The sequence below is a fragment of the Tasmannia lanceolata genome, unplaced genomic scaffold, assembly GCF_043159265.1.
Source record: "Tasmannia lanceolata isolate RefF3 unplaced genomic scaffold, GAP_Taslan_0.1 ptg000004l, whole genome shotgun sequence".
Taxonomy (NCBI): Eukaryota; Viridiplantae; Streptophyta; class Magnoliopsida; order Canellales; family Winteraceae; genus Tasmannia; species Tasmannia lanceolata.
In genome coordinates, this window is record NW_027518681.1 from 12,922,089 (window position 1) to 12,942,949 (window position 20,861).

Consider the following 20,861-nt stretch of genomic DNA (forward strand, 5'->3'; position numbering starts at 1 on the left):
TTTTTCATCAAATATATTGGAGGGTTAGAGTCATCCTATCTAGAAGATTTTTGGGTCACGGGCACCTCATATCCAATGTGATGACCAACAAATAATTTGTTTAGATCATCCAAGTAGGAGGGCCATACTGTTCTTCGTTTGCCCTCTGTATTTCTAAGGAAATATACACCCACAACATATAAATTTCTTAAGGAGTTCCAATGAATCATTACTATAAGAGAAGCACCATTTAAATTACCTATAAAATAGTAGCAAAATGCCCATTTTAATTGGTAAAACATGATGAGATCATTGCAATGAGTTTCATTAAAACTGGCACTGCACAACAATTATAACTAGTTTCTCTCTAATTCTCTTTTAGTAAGCTTTTGTTTGCGGTCAAATATTTAGTTCTCATATTTTTTTTATCTTGTGTCTTTACGGATTAACCAATTTCCAAAGGCTGGAGTGAATTCTTAAGTGACACCACTTCTTTTGACCTTTTGAAAGTCTTTTCAAGGTAACTTGTGGAGGATATTTTGGTATCACTAACACAAAAACTGTGAATGTGATTGTTCATTGCGAGTTGCAGATGCCTCACTCTGTGTTGTTCCTTGATCCACCATTAGTGCTCCACTACATCCTTCTTTTGTTACGACTTCAAGAAAAACTCTAAGACCATGATTTTTTATTGAATGTTAGATTACAAGTATTATTGAGAGAGAGAGAGAGAGAGAGAGAGAGAGAGAGAGGTGCAAAGTGGCTGAAAAACTAATATTGTATTTTCTTTTTCATGTTTTCCAGCCACTTTTCACCCTCTCCTCATTTATGCCTTTTTCTCTTCCTCTGCATCCCTCCTTGCCCCTCTTCCACCACTTGACAAACTAATATTGTATTTTTTTTAAAATATAAAATTGAGACAAGGGTGCAACAAGAGGACTTCCTAGGAGGTCACCCATCCTAGTATTACCATGGCCTAAGCACGCTTAACTTCGGAGTTATGATGGAATCCGGTGCGAGCATTTGTGCTGGTACGATCGCACCCCAACAATCTAATATGGAAAACGCTTCTAAAACAGGACGTATCCAAAAAAGACAGACAAAACGATCACTTTGAATGATGATTTAGGGATTTTCAAAGTAATTTTAGGCATTTCTTGAGATTTGAGCTTTCATCTTTGTTTCTTACCCATGTGTCACGGTAGAAAATATCGTCTTTGTCTATAACACGGAATCCAATTTTCCTAGCAACCCTCAACTATTGTATGGAATAAATTTTAATGGCTTCCAAACATTGTCGTAAATGTGCATAATTCCGTAATGACTAACAGTAACGTACGTTACTTAAATCTATGCTCGATAATAGTTGCAAAAGATTTGGATGTTGCAGTTGGAAGGGTGTAGAGTATAGTGCCATGTTTTTTTTACTTCAAGCTTCATCTAAGAAAAAAGATGATGCTCAAACCTGCAAGCCAAAGATAAGAAACTTTATTAGGGAGCTTGGCCATGCCACTTGAGTCATGGCCAGCAGAACAACCCTGTAAAAATTTAATTTGTTACTCCCTAATCTTCCATTTAAATGTGTTAGATTTTAGTAATTAACACTATAACACAACAATTGGTGGAAATTGAGGGCACAACATCCCATCTGCTGTTGATATTTTCCTGCTAAAATGTGTAGGTCGACGAATAACATGACTCCACATGTTGCGATGTCAGCGTCCGAATGAATTACACGTCAGCAGTGGTTGGATGGGACCCAGATGGTAGAAAGCTTTACTTAAACAATCACAACGTTTCTTACTAATTAATACAAACCATCCATGTTAAAATATTATAGTATTTTATCATGTGTATGGATCAACATCTTCATAATTCTAATTGACTAACCCCCAACCATAGCATGTAACTCTCCACCAAACTTTCGAACCGGTTTTTCCTTTCCTTTTAATCTGAGTATGGATGACAGAGCATAACTGAATTCTCTCAATTGCAGGCTTGTGGGTGCAATTCTACTCCCCCTCGATTCCTACTTCACTGGCAACAATTCAAGTTTATAGCATTTAATTTGAAGCGATTCACAGTCAGTTTCCTGCGTCGGATTTTACAAATTTCTTCGTGTTTGATGAATTGAAGCCATAAATTTGTGACCTTGGCTAGTCATGGTGCTACTTGATCTGCAGTTTGTAGCTATTGGGCAACAATTCATGGTATCTTCAATTTCTCTTTAGCATATCTGTGCGAGATGAAACCTAGAGAGATCCTAAATTCACTATCATTTGCTTAAATCAATCTGAAGTTTATAGGAAATGGAGACACATCCATCCCACTTTTCTTCCTTTGGCCATTCAACAATTTCAGATTAGAGAATTAGGACCTCTTTGGATGCCTTTGAAAAATATGGTTTCAAAGTTTAATATGAATATTTGCCAATAATGGTTTTAATAGTTTTAAAAATGGCAATGTTAGTGGCTTACAAAGAGACCTCCATGCTCGAGTTGCAAAATATATTAAATTAAAATATTCTTCGTTTATGCAATATAAGGACCAATTTTGGTGGGGCATTCAAAGTGGTCCTGGTTTATGTTGTGTTTCTAAATTCCTTTAAAGCCAAATGGAGTGGAGAGAGTCAAGATCATAAAAAGAATTCCCGATTCACAACTCATGAATTTGTGATAATTCACAAATCAGTCTGCTAATGAGATCCAATGGTTTATGGGTGATGGGTTATAACTTCAGATAAATTCCATAATTGTCCATAGAAAGTTCGATAATTGTCCCACCTCGGGCTTCCCTTTCCATTCTAATATAATTCACCATTTCAAAAAAAGAAGAAGAGTTCCCTTACTGTCTCTTTGCATTGTTAATCCAAAGGAAGACAGAGTAGTGCAAATTACTTCATATATTTCATTATTCTTATTATTCTAAGGTGTCCCATATTGGTTTTAACTATGGGTTTTCTTCCCTTCTTATCAGGATACCAAAACCAACCCATTAAATGGGTCTGTGGTGCAATGACTTCAACTTGCCTTCAAAGTAATCTCAAGATGTTTTCTAATGGGTATTGAGATATGAGTCTTTATCTATTCATTGTATGATGATGTCAAGATTTCAGGAATCTGAGGGATTTTCATCGGATAGAGGGTGAAACTTCAGCAGAAATAGAGATATCAAACACTTACAAAACAAAGAAAGTCACATACATTCCTATACAACAGAATAAGACCAGTCAACTTCTGATGAGTTTTAACTTTTGGCTTGGATCTCTATATGTACTTCATCTGTGAAACCCAAACTACTTTATTATGTTCATCAATACTAATTAACTAGGGATAATTCCACAGATTCTGACCGTCGATGTCTTCTGCATCAGAATCATCTCCCACATCATCATCAAGACGAGGAGGACTAAGCAACATTCCCTCAGCCATATTTCTAAGAAGATTGGGCATGTCAAAGATAACTTCCTCATCCATGAACTCATTCAAAACAGGTGGTTCGACTGTTGGATTGTCCTCACCGCCTCTGATCAGTGAAAGAGAAGCCGCTGCTTGGGCAGCGGCGACTTGAATGTCACGAGGGGAGGTCGAAGCTGGGACTGGAAGCTTCGAAGCCGAGGCAGGGAAATTGAGCTCAGCCTCACTACCTTTTAGGGCTAACACCGCAACATCATAAGCAATGGCAGCCATCTCTGGTAATGGGAACGAGCCGAGCCATATGCGGTTCGGCTTCTTGGGTTCGCGAATTTCCGATACCCATTTTCCGTTGCTCCGGCGCCTTACTCCCCTGTAGACAGGGTGGCGTCCCGGAGTAGTGCTGCTGCTGCCGCCGGAGTTTGATTTCATGGTGGTATGAGAATAATGTATGAGGGTGGTAGTTTTTTTGGCGGGAATGTGAGTTTTTTTAAGTTGGAGGTAAAGAGTATTTATATGTTGTGATTTGTTTGTTTAGGTGGGTTTTACAGTTGAAAGTGGAGGGTTTAAAATGCAAACCAGTTGTTGCTTCACTGCCTTGTATGTATGTTGGTGTTTGGACAGCTTTGTGTGGATTAATTGCATGGGTGTGTTTGAGTTGTATTGCGTTTCTTCATAATTTCTTCAAACAGTAGAAACACTAACATTAACGTAGACATTTGTTACTGTGATGATAACATTTATTAATTCACTCCAAAATGGGGCCCCACTTGTGACTGAAAAATAGCTCCATAATAGTGATGTTTGCCCAACTTTTTCCTTTTGCAAAGCCAACATCCATAACTATCTGAGTTTTTATCTGACGATGATAAGACTAATCTAATTAGTATTTTAAAACGCATATACCGGCCAAAACGTGGCCAAAGCAAACCCTAGTTGACTCACCATTGCGCCTTCTGTATGTACACGATTGACTCGTCCGAGTACTATAATGACACGGTGGGGCACTGGTTGATGCAGTCATAACTTGAGAGTCAAAAGGGTTCTAATATCACTTTATGTGGCAAAACCAAGACTCGGACAAGAACACCAAGGCAAAAGGGACTCAATTCGGGCCCGTCAACATTAATGCTAAAGAGTTCTGAAACTACATATGAAACATGGATTATTTTGTTTGAGAGAGAGAGAGATGCTCTTCAAAAATTCTTCCAATATGGACCAAATAAGGAAATTGTTTTATGATTTACAGCAACTTCTGCTCGAAAATAGATTATGGGTAGGGGCTGAGGCACATATAGCATGAGGGGAGCCATGGCCCCCCAATGAATATGGTATATGGCCTTACGTGCATGCTTAGCTAGTTTAGTGGTTTTACATGCATGCTTAGTGGCCATGGCCCCCCTAATGACCAATCCAGGCAAGTGTAAATTAGTCCGCCCCCAAGTGTAAATTATGAGCTGTTTGGAACCATATTTGTTCTGGAATATTGATCAAATTTGAGTTGTAGGTCTTTTTCTATCAAGAGTCAAGAATGTTTCAGTGAAATTTTATGAATAAAGAGGAATTCTAAGATGTTTTACACAGTTATCAAAATCCGCTATGAACTTCTTCTTCTTAGAAAGGGACTACACCTTCTAAGGCCCTGTTTCTTTTGGACTTTGAGAAGCCATTGTAATGGGAAAGTTGCCTTGTTTACCACCGTTTTGTGGGTTTCTATGGAAGGAAAATGAGAAGCTTTTTTAGGTTTTGGAAAAACCTAGTTAGAAAGCCCTTCAGCACATTTTTTTCTATTGGCAAGAGCCTCATTGCATGGTGGCTGTAGAGAGGAGAGAGGAGAGAGGAGAGAGGAGAGAGAAAGAGGAAAGGGAGGAGGGTTTTCTTCTTGGACAATCTTACAATCATTCCACTGCAAATGTTTTTCTCTCTCGAGCTTCCGTCTCAGGTTACTCTCGAGTACGGTCCTAGTTGAGACGGCAAGGAAAGGGTTGTGATTTATGGGTTCGCGGGTTTTGTGTTAATCTGTCGTAATCCTTGTATACTATTTTCTCATATTGCAAACTCGTGTTCTCGCTTGTGGAGGTAGGCATCTTGACTTAACCACATATTTTTTTTTTGGAAAAGCTACATAGATTCCATTAATATAGAAGGTAGGCGGGACCAGGAGTACCATTCCTTAACCACATAAAATCTCAGTGTTAATCTTATGGATTGTATTTATTTTCTACTTTTCCGTTTGTTTGTGCATGATCCGATTAGATTTGACCAGCGGATTTTCTCAACAAGTGGTGTCAGAGCTCAGATTGGAGCGATCATCATTGATCCGTGGTTTGAACGATCGCGAGTGTCTTGGTTGGATCGCAGTTGGAGCAATCATTGGCATTAGAAAAATATATCGAGAAATTCTCGATTGATGTGGAGCTCCACAACGAAGGTGATATGAGATGAGGTAAAATCAAGTTCTACCCAATTTAATCTCGGCTTGTTTAATGGAAAGTCAGTTTCACCTTATGGCAAATGAGAGTGAAGGTTGGAAAGGCTTTACATCCTTTCCAGCCTTTTGAAGGGAAATGATGGGAAGGCAGAGAAGATGACGGATACCGAGTGTATGGGATTATATAGACTAGACACGGTTTCTAGTATGTCCTAAGATCTCGATGGTTGGTTGGAAATAGAGTGGCATGTGCACACATCGGGTCTCTTTCAAAATTGGTAAAGAGATGGGTTTCAAGATTGGAGACGATAGTGAGAAGATATCATTTCTTGCGATGGGGATGATGGATCGAGGTACCTGTCCAGGGTTGATTGTGTGAGTCAACGGGTTGGAAGCTACACATGTGCATTGGCCGTGTTGATTGACTAAAGATGATTCTAAGGTGTGTAGGGGGCCACGTCAAGTTGTCAACAAGCACAATAGAATTGTTAGGGGCCCCACTAAACAATCAGTGGATCAATCCAAAGGATCAATTTTTGGGCCCCACATAGAGGCATACACCTGTAATCAAGACTGTTGGTTTTGTAGAGTGCTATAAGGCAATCTATATGGTCATGGACCCTATAGAAGGAACAAAAATCAATAATTTAATATTTGTCTATAACCTTAAGCCATGGTTTGATGGATCAAGGTACTAGGTTCATCTGACTAAGGTGGGGTCCGGGGAAGTGGGTCATACTAGTGATAGCAGGTCGGATCAATCTGATCATTTCCACATGGCACATGTGGGACCCAAAATGTATTTTTTTAAGCATGTCATCAAACAATGCCACAATCCAAATATTCTCATTTATCGTATATGATCCTAGCCATTTGATTAGTGGCAGCTAACAAACAATCAAGTGATCAATGTCTTATATTTGATCTGGCAAAACTTTATTACTGAATGGCTAGGATCATCATAAATTCATAACTTCATATTATTTGGGCAATAGGTCATCTTTGGTGGAACTCACCTTATGACCAATTCCAGTCATTTTACATGTGCAACATAATTTTTTCTGGAAGAGTATTCTTAAAAGAGTATTTTTCAAAAAGTACTGTACGGCCCACACCATAGGATGATCCAAACCGTATGATGGGCCACAACATATATACATTGTGCCCAAAAATCATTTCATAGGATGATCGTAGCCCTCCAATCTATAGGTGAACTAAATATTTTGGAAACCTCTATAGATCGGAAGGTTGTGATCATCCTATGGAAATGAATTTTGGGGCACAACTCATATTTACATTGTGGCCCATCAAATGGACGGTTTGGATCATCCTATGGTGTAGACCGTCCGATACTTTTTGAAAAATAATGGACTATAAGGACTAACTCAGCTCTCCTTAGTAAATGTGAAGGAGAGCTCTTGGATCTAATTGCCCCAAAGAGAGTTTGCAAAATCGAGGGGGAGAGAGAGAGTAAGTACATGTGGGGCCTACCTTGTTTAAATATCTAAACAATTCATTATTGGGGTGGGCCTAGAGAGAGATGGTTGTGGCTTCCCAACTGGTAAAGGAGGGGTGAATTTATCTTTAAAGTGGGCGAATTTATAAGCCTCCCTTTTTTTAAAATTACCGCCATTAATTATCATATCAAAGAAGACCCGGTTCAGTAGGAAGTTGGTCTGTAAGTCACAAGGATCAGTTGGAGAAGGGATACAGCAGACAGCGTCAGGATTAAAAGGTCAGATGATTATGACTTTATAAGAATCTATATTAAGCAATAATCAACTGTATAATCATGGGTAATGGTTGAAAAATGACTTCTCAATTAGAAGCACTTATCTCAGTTTAATCTTCATAAAAAATTTAACAACTTGATTAATTATTTATTTATTTTCCACTATCACATTATTTCCTGCACTCTCCCAGTTGATAGCTGAGGAAATGGAACTATCAAAGAGCTCCCATGAGATACAGTGAGTTCAAACTCACTCTGATAAGACAATCTTATCCATTTCGTCATTGGCCTTCAATTGGATGATCAAAGAAAAATTAAGCAACAATCCAGTCAGGTATTCCATTTTGCTTGGATAAGGTGGGGGAAGTGATATATTCACCCCTTTTTCTTCTTCGGACCACCCCGCTCTAGTGTGTTTACGACTGGTCATTTTACACCACAATGGGCTGGCCCGGGGAAGAAGAGGGGGTGAATATATCAATTGCCTAAAGTGGGTATCAAATGGGTGGACCCATCAGTGATGATTTTTGAAGAAGAAGAAGATGGATGAATGGGCCTCCACAGGTAACCGGTGCAGAGTTTCCTAGAGTTCAAATACGAGCTTATTTGAGTGTTTTCCTCTTATCTTTACGGTCAATTATATAAAAATTTTCTTACAGTCGTGAGTGGGGGCCTGCCTAGGCATGGGACTAGGTGGGAACCAGCCTAGTATGGGACAGATTTAAAAGGCTTAGCCTGATGCATTCCATTAGCTCTGCAGCCTTTGACGTATTGGTTAGGCCCCACTTGGTATCAGGCAGGTTTAAAGAGCCTAGCCTAACACGTTCCATCAGCTCTGGAGCTTTTGGCCTACTGGGTAGGTAGCTAACAAGTTGAAGCCCTTAATTCGGCCTCCCTTGCATTCCGATTCCACAATGTTCTAAAAAACAAGTTGAAGCCCTTAATTCCCCTTGCATTACGATTCCGCAATGTTCTAAAACGGTTGTATTCCGGCCTCTGCCATAACAATCAGTCTCTCTACCGCCTTATTCAAGTACATCTCATATTATTTTTACCTTTTTCAAGGCCCTAGGTGGATTGTAGGTATTTTCAGAAAAGGTTTGGAATATAAAGCTTTTCTAAAATTTATTGACTTTCCATTGTTTGATTAGAGATGGAAAAAGTAATTTGAAGCACAGCAGTTCAGTTTTTATTTAGAGGGATCTTTAATTTATAATGATCTCTCTTTAACCAATTAACCACATATATAGTTTTGATCATTTTCCGTCAATTGGGGAGACAAAAAAAAATCTCAAGAAATATTTTTTTGCAATCCAAACAGTGCCTTAATTTGGAGTCTAATAATCAGTTTGGAGCCCACAATCAGTTGTCACAATTTAAAATGAAGAGATTGATTGCCGATTAGATTGTGCTAGATAAGATCTATCCCAGGATACAAGTTATTCATTGTTTGTCCAAAACTTTATAGGAAACGGTTTTACCCAAGAAAAATTTATCCTCCAACCAACGTAAAATAGCCATTTCACAACAATTTTTCCACTTAAAATATATGACCACTCTATAACGAAAGAACCTGAGCCTTTAACTAAGTCTCAACCCTAAGGCTTGAGGTCGCCAAAGGATCAAATTTACACACAACTTGCACCCCAAATCCAAATGTATTAAACACCACCTAAACAAATTAACCCTAAATCCAAGTTCATAAAAAATTGACCGTGTTGGAACGGCATATAGGAAAAGAAAGTCCTTAAATGGGGAGAAGAGAGACTGTGTCTTGGTGTCGTGGGCTGGTGGGGTGATCTTTGGGTTGTGAGAAGAGAAGGTGAGAGATCTGTGATTATCTCTTTGTAATCCTCGTTTAATTCTTATACAGTAGAAGATTGTGGTTTCTCTGCTATGGACATATGCATCCTTCTGAACCATGTAAACGCTCATGTGCATCGTGTGGCTTGTATATTATTGACCTTTTCCCCTTGAGCACATGCCATGTAGATCATTGGTAGGCCTGTCAGATTGATTTGTTTACATCTAAGTGAGCCATAATTGGAGAGAAGAACAACCGAGAAGAGAGAGGTATTAAAAGCCTGGCAATGATTCGAGAGAGAGTTGAAGTTTCATCACGAGGGTAACCTTCATCTCAATTTTGATTTGAGAAGTTTGGGGAGCGCTCGGGAGAGAACAAAGAAAAACCCACTTGGATTTCTAAAACATAAAATTCTCTGGCAAAATCTGATCAATTGACTGTAGCGTCAGCAATCGGTTGATTGCTCAAGCCAATGGGCTGAGTGATACGTAGGACTAGTTATAATGACTGCAAAAGACTCAATTTTGAACTTTGAGATAAACAATGAATGAAACATTCAATCTTTTGTAGACTTCTTCAGTAGGCTCCTAAACCCCCTTTTGAGGCCCCATTGAAACTAATCTTGCCCTATCAAGAACTAGCAACATCAACTTATCTAAAGTTGATTAAATCTTTTTATAGCCTAATTAGATCTGTCCTGTTTAATTTCATTCTACAGATAAACACATCTTCTTCTTTACTTACATAGGAAAATTCTACACAACAAGCTGCAGTGCCTGCACATTTGCTCTTTCTATCAGGTGATGTGCTGAAACAAAACCATGCCACTAAACAAAGTAATTGGCAATTAATTTTCCGCATGCTCAAAACACACTTACTAAAACAAGCTAAATTTATGAACTACATTCATGTATAAGCTACTAGCAAACTGGTTCTATCATTTACATTACATCATAATTACATACAATAATGTACTGAAACAAGGAAAACAAAGAACAAATACTATATGCTGTAAGTCTCATTGGTTAAAATGATGGGACCTGTCATTTTGTGGGGCCCCCCACTATAACTTCTGTAGTTGAATAAGCATGTGGAATATTAACTCCCAATTTCTCACGGGAGATTACCTTTTCTTCTTTCCTAAAGAGTATTCTACTAGAAAAGAAAATCTAAATTGGTATGAAGCAACAATACTTCTTCCCAATCTTTGAAATCCAGCTACTCTTGCTACCTGTTTGAATGGCACCACCTTGTGAAGTTGAAGGGCCTATAAGCGGGCCCTGTGTGCCAGGAACACTCCTTGGGACTGTTCTATTGCTGGGTTGCGGCTTGACAGTAGAAGCAGGAAGAGCATGGCTCAACAAACTAACATTTCCGGTCATGGAAACAGCAGAGCTGGTGTTACTGGTAGTATTGCATATGGAGCCTGTAAGCAAAGAGGAGCATATGTAAGCGTAGGGAAAAAGAAACAGATGCATTGTAGCCAAAGAGTATCGCTATCGGGTGACTTCCAAGCATGGTTTAAATTTCGGTTTCGGTACCGGTTTCGGACCCCTCTAATTTCGAAATTTCGGTCGAAATCCGGTACAACAAATAAATGCCTATTTTATTCAATATTAAATTCCGGTCAAATATTAAAATTTAAAAAAAAACAGGTTTTTTGGTTGACCTGTTTGAATGGCACCACCTTGTGAAGTTGAAGGGCCTATAAGCGGGCCCTGTGTGCCAGGAACACTCCTTGGGACTGTTCTATTGCTGGGTTGCGGCTTGACAGTAGAAGCAGGAAGAGCAGGGCTCAACAAACTAACATTTCCGGTCATGGAAACAGCAGACCTGGTGTTACTGGTAGTATTGCATATGGAGCCTGTAAGCAAAGAGGCGCATATGTAAGCCTAGGGAAAACGAAACAGATGCATTGTAGCCAAAGAGTATCGCTATCGGGTGACTTCCAAGCATGGTTTAAATTTCGGTTTCGGTACCGGTTTCGGACCCCTGTAATTTCGAAATTTCGGTCGAAATCCGGTACAACAAATAAAAGCCTATTTTATTCAATATTAAATTTCGGTCAAATATTAAAAAAAAAAAAAAAAAAAAACAGGTTTTTTGGTTGAAATTTTGGAAAAAACGAAATCGAAATTTTGCCCAAAATTCCGAAATTTCGGTCGAAATAAAATACTGTTTTGGATAAGTGTCATTTCGGTGTCGGTCTCCACCGAAATCCGAAATTTCGGTCGAAATTTAAAACCATGCTTCCAAGTCATAAGTTTCCTTAAAAATTAGAAATCAAAGGGAACAAGTGTCGTCACCCATTTATTTTCGAACTTACCACTAAACTTTTTTCATTTCGATTTTTCATTGTTATATGCAACTAAGTTTTGGTTATCCAAGGCTCCTCAATAGTTTTTCGCCATGTCAGGAGATCAGCCAATGCGGAAGCAGACACCCTTGCCAAGAAAGGAGTCTTTCGGGCCGCGTTTGAGTGCTTTGACTATCTACCTCCTTGAATTATTGCACTGCTATCTTTGTATTATCTTTGTTCCTTCAGGACCACCTCGGTTATGTTTTTACATATATATATATATATATATATATATATATATATATATATATATATATATATATATATATATATATTCTGTTGCCCTTTTCAAAAAAAAAGTTTTGGTTATCTAAAGCAATGAAACATGGGTGGAAAGTACCAAACAAGGGAGTGGCAATACCATTTGCCAAGGTAATACAAGAAATTTTCCAGTCAAGTATGTAAATCCAAAAGATCAAGGTGTTTTGATCATTAGATTCAAACTATAAACGCTTTTCAGATAGTATCTAAGTATGGAGCTACACAACATGTCATGGAAGAATGAAAGGGGAATGACAATAACACATAAACCAAGCTATTGGTGTATGATTTCTACATAACAAGGTATGCATGTAGGGTTTTTTTTTCGTTGTTGTATTTTTGTATGTATGTATGTATGCATGTGCAGAGCACAGAAATGCTGACGGTGGTGTTACCCACTACAAATATCATGTCTCAAATGTAACGAATCAACCAACATGCCAACAAATGGTTTCTACTATTTCAACTTTAACAAAGTTCTTAGAGTTAGGAGCTTGGCATACCTGAAGGTGGTGGCTGGATAACCACTTGATTTGGTCCACGAGGAGCAGCAACATTGAACTTGTGATCCACATGTTGTTCCTTAGTGTTAGGGTTATTAGCGTTCTCAATATCACGCAACAAGGCTGCAGAGTCAAAGCATTCATCCGAGTTCATACTGGAATTTTCTGAAGTGGAAAAAGATGATTCGTATCCGACCAGATCATTAAGATCATCTAATTCCAAATACTCTCCTCTTGAGATATAATCATAGGTTTCATCTGACATTTGGCCTTGCTCAATGCCAGTCATCATCTACACAGGCATCAAAAAACACAAAACAGAAATTTATAGGAAAAGAATTTTACCCTCCATTTCGTTCATGGAGACTGAAGAAGTGCATGTTTTTGGCATGCTTGAGACGTGTGTGTATCAAACGTGCACCCACCAATTTAAAAGCAAACGCCGAAAGGCTGCAAAATATGACTGATTTCACAAATTGTCAAAAGTATCCCTTTATTTTCAAAAAAACCAGAATGCCATATCATAAACTAATTTTCTGAGAAAGTAAATCACCACAATTGAACAAATAAAAAAAATCGCACATGAAATTTAAATATAATAATTTAAATCAAAAGAGAAAGAAATAGTTAAATCACAGGAAGAAATGAATAAAAAAAATGTCCAAGTTAGGAGCACACAAGGTTTTAAATTTCGACCGAAACCCGAAATTTTAGATTTCGGTCGAGAACGAAACCGAAATCGGGTTTACCCGAAACGGTAACAAATTTCGATCGGTCGAAATTTCGTTTCCCCTGAAATTTCGGCCGAAATTTCAGGGATTTCATGCAAAAAAATATTATTTTATCATTGAATAATACTTCACCGAAATTTCGGCCAAAATTTGGGGGATTTCGTCCGAAATTTTCTCAACAATAAATTGTTCTTTTATTTTAATTTCATGGATTTCGCCCAAAATTTCAGGATTTCGGCCAAAAATTTCGGTTGGGTGCACAAGGGCAAACACAAATATGCCTAAAAGAATCCAATAGTTGAAAATCAGTATGACTAATTTCCCATAGTATCATAGTAAACATTATTTTCTAGATAAGCAAAAATACCTTCAACCATCCATTTAACCAGTTTACAGGTTAAACAGAAAGTAGAATTTCACATGAATATATTCTTCAGTGATATTTAATGCTAAAATGTACTCTTCAAAGCTCCATTTCACTATTGACACTCCTCATTAGTACAACCATCATTTCTTTAAGAGGAAATAAATTGGTTACCATCAAATCAAAAGGAACTTTAGTCACTCAGATTTGCTAGAAGATAACAGCAGCATGACCCCACGATCTTCTCCCTAATATACTTAGTGCACCAATCTAGAAAAGAAAACCAAGATTCAAAGTTTATCTACCTGGGGCCTATTTGTGGAATCCTGAGAGTTACTGTTGGCCTCCTGATCATCAAACTGTAACAACATCTTATCTATAATGTCACCATGATATTCTTCATGGATCGATCCTCCACCAACATTACGGAAGACTCTACATAACAGACTATAATTCTGCAAATTGTGCAACCAAGACAAAAATTGATTGGCAGGTGCATTCAAGGACTTACAGAACAAAGTGCTAGCACAAAAGCAGATAGGGTTCTTGTTCTCCACAGAATACCTGAGGTCTCTGATCCACCCTGTATTCGTGCATCACCCAATCAGTTTTTTCTCCATCGGGGGCTTGGCCTCTGTAGAATTCCAGAGTAGTTCTTCGACCCTCAGCCGGGGTTGCCACAATTATACGATCTTGCCCTGTGGCCTTCCAATATCCATGATTAAGGGACATATGGTCCTCTGCATTGATGTAGTACAACATGTTCTCTGCAGACATGTTTATCTTTGTAAGCTTGATTTATGGTATACATAGAGGGCTTAGGCATGTTCTTGTTGCTAATGAACCAATGTACAATCATAGCATAAAAAACTAATATGGCTACTTGTTACGACAGCAAACTAGGGTGGTCTGTTTTGACACTAAGACACCAAAAACATGTCACTGAAATCTAAAAAGCTGATTTTCATGCACATGTACACACGAAAACAAAAAATGCCACAATTTTCATGCACATCTGGAAAAAAAATATTATTATGATGATGATGATGATTAGAACAGAATTTCCCTTCCTCTACAAAAGGTCCAAGATTGCTTTAAATATTTAGCCATGAAATATTTTTCAGAGATTTTTTAGATGTCAATGTTTCCTTGCTTTGTTTTTTAAATAAGCAGTTAGTGTTCACCAATAACAGCTAGCACTTGATTGGATTCAGGCAATCTGGCCCATTGGTAATTTGCATAATTAACAGAGGAAGCCCAAAAATAAAGGGCAAATCATATTTGAAATGAACTGCATAATGATGAGAAGTAAATTTGTTTTTCCACTAATTAGACATTGATTCAACTATATGATATCAAGTGTGAACATTGGTTCCATTTAACACCTTAATCAACAGGAACTACAGATAATCTCTTGGAATTTAGAGTCCAACATTCAATAGATCACTTCCATGCTTTCAAAATTGGGACTATTTGGGGAAGAAAAGGCCATAGATAAAAAACAGTGAAAACACTCGCTAACTTCAATAGTACATGAAAGACTTGCTTGATGAAGAGAAAAAATCTAGCCTCTCATAAACCGTAACTAATCCCTACATGTGCAACAACTATCAATATTCTCATAGCAGTGACAGGAAGATTTGCGGACCTTTTACAGGTAGCAAAATATCTAGTAGGGAGAATCCATAACAAGTTAACTAGAACTGGTTTTACTAAGAGACTACGTAGTTAAGTTTTTATTCTTGTTTCCTCTTAATGTGGCTATGAAATTCATATAACACAGAAACAAACCTTATAGCTGGATTCTAACAGAACCAGTGTGTTTAAGAAGCCAGATATTGACTTCTAATTAAAAATAGAGAACACCATTCATCTAAATATCAATATTTAAACCACTATAGGAATTCAGAGGGAGGAATTCGATCACAATCTTTCAAAATGTGGATGCAGGTCAAAACGCGGCCAAAGCAAATCCTAGTTGACTTGGTATGGCACAGCCCAGCAATCAGTTAATGCGGCTAAGTACTTGATTGAGGTGGTCTAGTATTTGGGAGAGTCAAAGGAATTTTGATTGACCCGGTAGTACAAAATGCGGACTCGGACAAGCATGCGGCCAAGGTAAAAAGGAATTGACTTGGGCGAGTCAACGATGACGCGGAGGAGTTCTGAAGCTATGCTTGATCATATAAAATTTTGTAGCACGTACGATTTAACTTAGTTTATTGAAGAATGAAGACGAATGACAATTAATGAACTACGAAAAGAGGATAGCAAAGATTAAAAGAATAAAGCCCACAAGCCATCACAAGTTGGAATAATTAGTGAACTACAAAAAGAGGATATCAAAGATTAAAAGAATAAAGCCCACAAGCCATCACAAGTTGGAATAATTAGTGAACTACAAAAATAGGATAACAAAGATTAAAGGAATAAAGCCCACAAACCATCCTAAGCTAGAATCCGTACTTACCAGGCAAATACCAGGGCACAGCATTACGAGGATTCAGATAATCAAGCACATTGGGTGGTAGAGGAGCCCCATTTATAAATTTCCGCAAATGCATCACCATCTCCTCATCATTGTCATTTATATCAATATCTCGAAGAGGAGAAACAGGTGCTGAAGGACACATGCTGGCCATATTTTAGAGACCAAATCAGGACCCACCACCTGCTAGGGAAGTTCAAAATTTGGTCAGTCCTCTAGTTTCGGACATGTTCAAGCCAGATTTCACCCCATAAAGCAGGTAAAAAGCACCAGACAACAATCATCTCATTTCAAAGGCTTTCAATATACGTGCAAAAACAACAGGGTGAAGGAGTAACAAAAGATTTAAAATCCAATAATCCTTGAGGAGAAAATAAAAAACAGACGGCCAGTTAATTGGAGACGGCACAAAACCCAGCACTTGAGACTTATATGACCAACAAAACATCTATAAAAGACGTATGTGACTAAAATCCGAATCAAAATTGAGCGGCAACCTAACCGCAGAAGAGAAAGGGAACTACATTTCCAGAAAAGGATTGTTCATTTCTAAATAAAAAAATCATTTGCTCTTTCCAAATGAGGGAAAAAAAGAACTACTGAGAACACATCCAACTTTTTCCAGAACAACAGAATCCATAACATCATAAGTCAAATGATTTTAGTACATGAGACTATACTTAGAATTTCGCAAGCAAAAAAATCCTTGTAATTTGTTTGATAGTGAACAAAACAGTGTAGAAATTGCCTAACTAAAGTGAATTTCTTTAGTTATTCAACTGATATTTGCCACAGAGATGAAGTGTTAAGGTGCGTTTTCCTAAAATGTGTCCAATAGTCATGTGAGACACCCGCACATAATGTGAACTCCTATATAGGTGAAGTACCAGTGCTTACATAAACTAACACAGAGAGAAGAAATTCCAGACTCTTAAAATTTTCAATTTGGGTTCCATTCAGTAACGTAACCAGACATTATAACTTAGTGAAAGTTTCAGAAAAAATGATAAGATATGTGAAACAAGCACCAGATATGACCTTGATTGAAGCTACATGTGTGTACAGAGGCAGAATCACAGATAATGAGGAAACAAATTTCACTGGACTTGTAATGAATACAAAATACCATTAAGATTTTGGAATCCTGTATCAAAGATCTGAAGACACACATGGACAGGAAAGAAGATTGATAAGAAACAGAAGAAGAACAAAAACAAGACTACTAAAAATTAAAGATCCACAATCTCCGTGAGCTGAGATTCTAAAGAGAGAAGGGATGGAGAAGGTAAAAACAATTCTTGAACTGAGCACTAAGAGCTGAAATGGACTTACAGAGGCTGCAAGTGTGAACCAGATCAGGTCCTAAAATTCCCCAATAACTCAAACAACTTTGTCAATATGAATTTCATGAATGAATGATTTGATTTCTCCCAGACAGAGTATCTACGCACATTATGGAACATGCAAGTGTGTTATTGTAATGCAGTATACACCCGCCCAATAGCATACAATTTGTTGGGGAAATGGAAAAGGGTTCACTGCAAGGAACCCGGTACAAAGACCCCTCATATGATGTTCATTTTTTCATAAAATCTCTGAAAAATATTGAATACTAGCGATTGAAAGATTAATCAGATAGGCACCTGTCAAATAGATAACATAGATTTTAGACAGCTGATTGACAATAAATCCTACTATCTTTAGAAAATCTAGATAGCTGGATTGGTTTTGGAAGATGAAAGAGATATGTACAAAATCAAAATGACTGAGGTATCTAATAACAAACTGCTAAGTTAACCAACTTCAATCCAGAGTTTGAATTCAAAAAAAGAAAATTCCAGAGACATTGAATTACAAATGAACTAAAGTTATAACAACGCTGAATAGAAAGCTAGAAAAGAACTCAAAAGAATTTGACTGATTGAAGGATTAGGATCAGATTTAAGAATAGTTCTTTGAACCTTTCGGGGATTCTTGTGTACTGCCAGGGTGGGAATTGAAAGCGGGATTCGATTCGGGATTCGAAAGCGGGAATCGAAGGCTCCTGGGATGGTTGGAAGCGGGAATCGTGGGTTTGCCAGAGAGTCGACGGAGATTCGCAGGGGATTCGTCGGGGAATCGCCGGAGAATCGCCAGGAGTCGCTGGGGAGTTGGGATTCGCTGGGGATTCGCTAGGGATTCGCTGGGAATCGCCTGGGAATCGGGGTTCCTATAAAGTGGGAATCGGGGTTTCCATAAATTGGGAATCGAGGTTCCCAAAATCGAGGTTCCCAAAATTGGGAATCGGGGTTCTGACGGAATCGATTCAGGATTCCCCAGAATCGGGGAATCGAATCGAATCACGATTCCGATTCGCGATTCGGGAAATCGCGAATCCCCACCCTCAGGTACGAATCCTGCTTCCCTGTTGTGTATTTAATAAAATACTGAAAAATCCCTATAGATTGGAAAGAATTTTCTGATACTTCTCAATGTAAGCTCCAAAGGACTGTCTATTAACTTAAATGCTAAAATTAACCTCCAGAATTTATTTCTTTTTTCTTTTTTCTTTTTTTTCTTTTTTTTTTTGAGAGAGAGAGAGAGAGAGAGAGAGAGAGAGAGAGAGAGAGAGAGGCAGACTCAAGGACAGGTCCTTCAATTCATATAGAAAATTCAAAGAAAACTTCAATTACACATTGGGGAAACACAAAATAAAAACACACAATTCCAACTGATCCATACCTCCCAAAATAGAATTAAAAAACCAAAACTTTCAGAAAATATGAGTTTGAATTTCAATAACATAGCCAGAATACAAAAAATGGAAGCTGGAAATCAATTCACTTCAAGATAAATAGACAACCAAGAATGTGAGGGTTTGATTCAAGGAGAGATTCTTGAAATCTTCCCAGAATTATCAGCTGATAGCCTGATACTGATAATCACTGTCATCTACACAGAATTTTCAGATACTTCTCAACATAAACTTGAATCAGCCCAGATTCAAGAACTGATGCTTCAAATCATACCAAATCTTCAAACAACCAACTCAATTACAAGCTCAAAACAACTAACTTTGAAAAACATCTCATGATAGAAAAAGAAAGATCCCCAAAAGACTTAATTTGATCTGATCTTTCAGCTCTTGAAACCAAATCCGAAAACTTAGGGGCCGTTTGGATACGCGGACTTTTGAATCCAGGTTTTTAGTTTGAAAACAGTGTAAAAGATGGTTTATGATCTGGCTGCTGCATGCTGTCCTGGAGCGTTTCTTAGATTTTAAGTAAGAAAACCAGGTTTTAGAAACCTCTCCCCCATCATGAGATTTCTAAAACCTGGCTTTCTTACTTAAAATCCAAGAAACGCTGTCAGGACAGCATACAGCAGCCAGATCATGAACCCTCTTTTACACTGTCTTCAAACTAAAAACCTGGATTCTAAAATTCGCGCATCCAAAGTCCAAACGGCCCAATTAATAAATTTCAGAAATGTTAAAGTACAATCAGAATTAAGCACTAAAGTACTAAATTAAATAAAGCCGGAAATCAATTCATAACGATAGGATTCGAGCAACAAAGAATGCTAGCATTAATTCGAGAAAAAAAAAATCCCCAAATTTTCCAAGATTTCTCAACTATTAAAACAATCCCTAGAATCAGGACAGTTTTTTCAGATGCGTTTCAACGTAAGATCAAAACGAGCTCGCAATACGAATAGTAATATCAAATTAAAATGATCAAATCAACAATCGATTGAAATCATAGCAAAACTTCAAGCAAAAGATTGTAAAAATCGATTCTGAAAGGATCTAATGGTATGAAATAAGACTCATAAATCTGAAGAAGTAAATGATACGATTCGATATACCAAGAATCGGATCCAAAAAAAACTGAAATTTTCAGAAAGGTTGAAAACGAAAAATAATGTCAAAAAATAAAAATAAAATTAAAACCGTAAATCAATCAATATTATAAAATTCACTAGAATCTTCGAAGACTCTGAGAAATCTCTGCCGGGTAACAAAATTCACTAGAATCTACACAGAATCCCTAGATATGAATCTCAAAACAGAGGCTTTTATTGATTCAAAAGCCAAATCAAAAGGGGAAAAAAACAAGCAAGCATATATACTTTGAATCCTTCAAAGAATTCGAACAGAATCTTCGAATGAGAGCTGAAAAAAACCAGTTTTCACGGAAAAAAAAAAAAAAAAAAACTAAACAACTAAATGAAGGAGGAATATTTTGCGAGAATTCAAGCAAACAAACGAATTCGAATCGATTCAGAGAAAATTTTACCCCTCTCTCTCTCTGTCTCTCCTTCCTTTCGCTTGTCACTCTCGTTTTGGGCCTTCCCTCGCGTATTTATAGAGAATTACTTACAAAAACGCTCTTGAAAGGCTAGTAAATTACGGATAAAACCACTGAACACTCACCCTGTGGGCTGTGGCTCCTTCCAAGAACCTTCTGTTTAATTTTTGCCTTTTTTTCTACAATTCCGGAAATGTTATTGCTACCACTTTTCTTCAATTTCCGCCCGTTTAATAGGGCAATGAATTCGCACCCCCCCACCTGTAGAATAATTCACATATCTTTCACTTTAAACAGCATCAAAGTCTGCCACATATCCTCGTATAGAGGGGTGCGAATAATCCTACAGCGGGTGCGAATTTATCAATGCCCGTTTAATATAGGAAATTTATTTATTTATTAGATACAAGATAGAGCGTACTATGAATCCTACCGGTCAACGAACCTGTTTCACATCAAAGAAATGGTCAAAATTAACCGTCTTATTATTTCCCTAAATGAATTTAT

General features: G+C 37.7%; 2 protein-coding genes and 1 pseudogene across 7 annotated transcripts; all 3 read right to left on the reverse strand.

The window, feature by feature from the left end:
* Positions 1-901: 901 nt before the first annotated feature.
* On the reverse strand, positions 902-1,024 carry LOC143876320 (5S ribosomal RNA; annotated as a pseudogene).
* A 2,281-nt stretch (positions 1,025-3,305) lies between these two features.
* On the reverse strand, positions 3,306-3,824 carry LOC143875659 (ethylene-responsive transcription factor ERF024-like). Its single transcript, XM_077377265.1, has one exon. The coding sequence runs from the start codon at positions 3,822-3,824 to the stop codon at positions 3,306-3,308; it is 519 nt and encodes a 172-aa protein (XP_077233380.1).
* Positions 3,825-10,237: 6,413 nt separating this feature from the next.
* Positions 10,238-20,597, reverse strand: LOC143875553 (uncharacterized). 6 transcript variants are annotated; one of them, XM_077377128.1, is made up of 7 exons: positions 20,343-20,593; positions 16,048-16,248; positions 14,142-14,344; positions 13,883-14,032; positions 12,483-12,774; positions 11,047-11,223; positions 10,238-10,785 (listed from the first exon to the last, which is right to left on the reverse strand). In XM_077377128.1, exons 2-7 carry the CDS (start codon positions 16,217-16,219, stop codon positions 10,529-10,531), a joined length of 1,251 nt encoding a protein of 416 aa, XP_077233243.1. In that variant the 5' UTR covers positions 16,220-16,248; positions 20,343-20,593; the 3' UTR covers positions 10,238-10,528. The 6 variants fall into 6 exon arrangements, with proteins under 6 accessions (XP_077233243.1, XP_077233240.1, XP_077233241.1 ...); XM_077377125.1 differs by having other exon boundaries at positions 11,029-11,223; positions 20,343-20,592; XM_077377126.1 differs by lacking the exon at positions 20,343-20,593 and adding an exon at positions 18,027-18,259 and having other exon boundaries at positions 11,029-11,223.
* Positions 20,598-20,861: the final 264 nt, after the last annotated feature.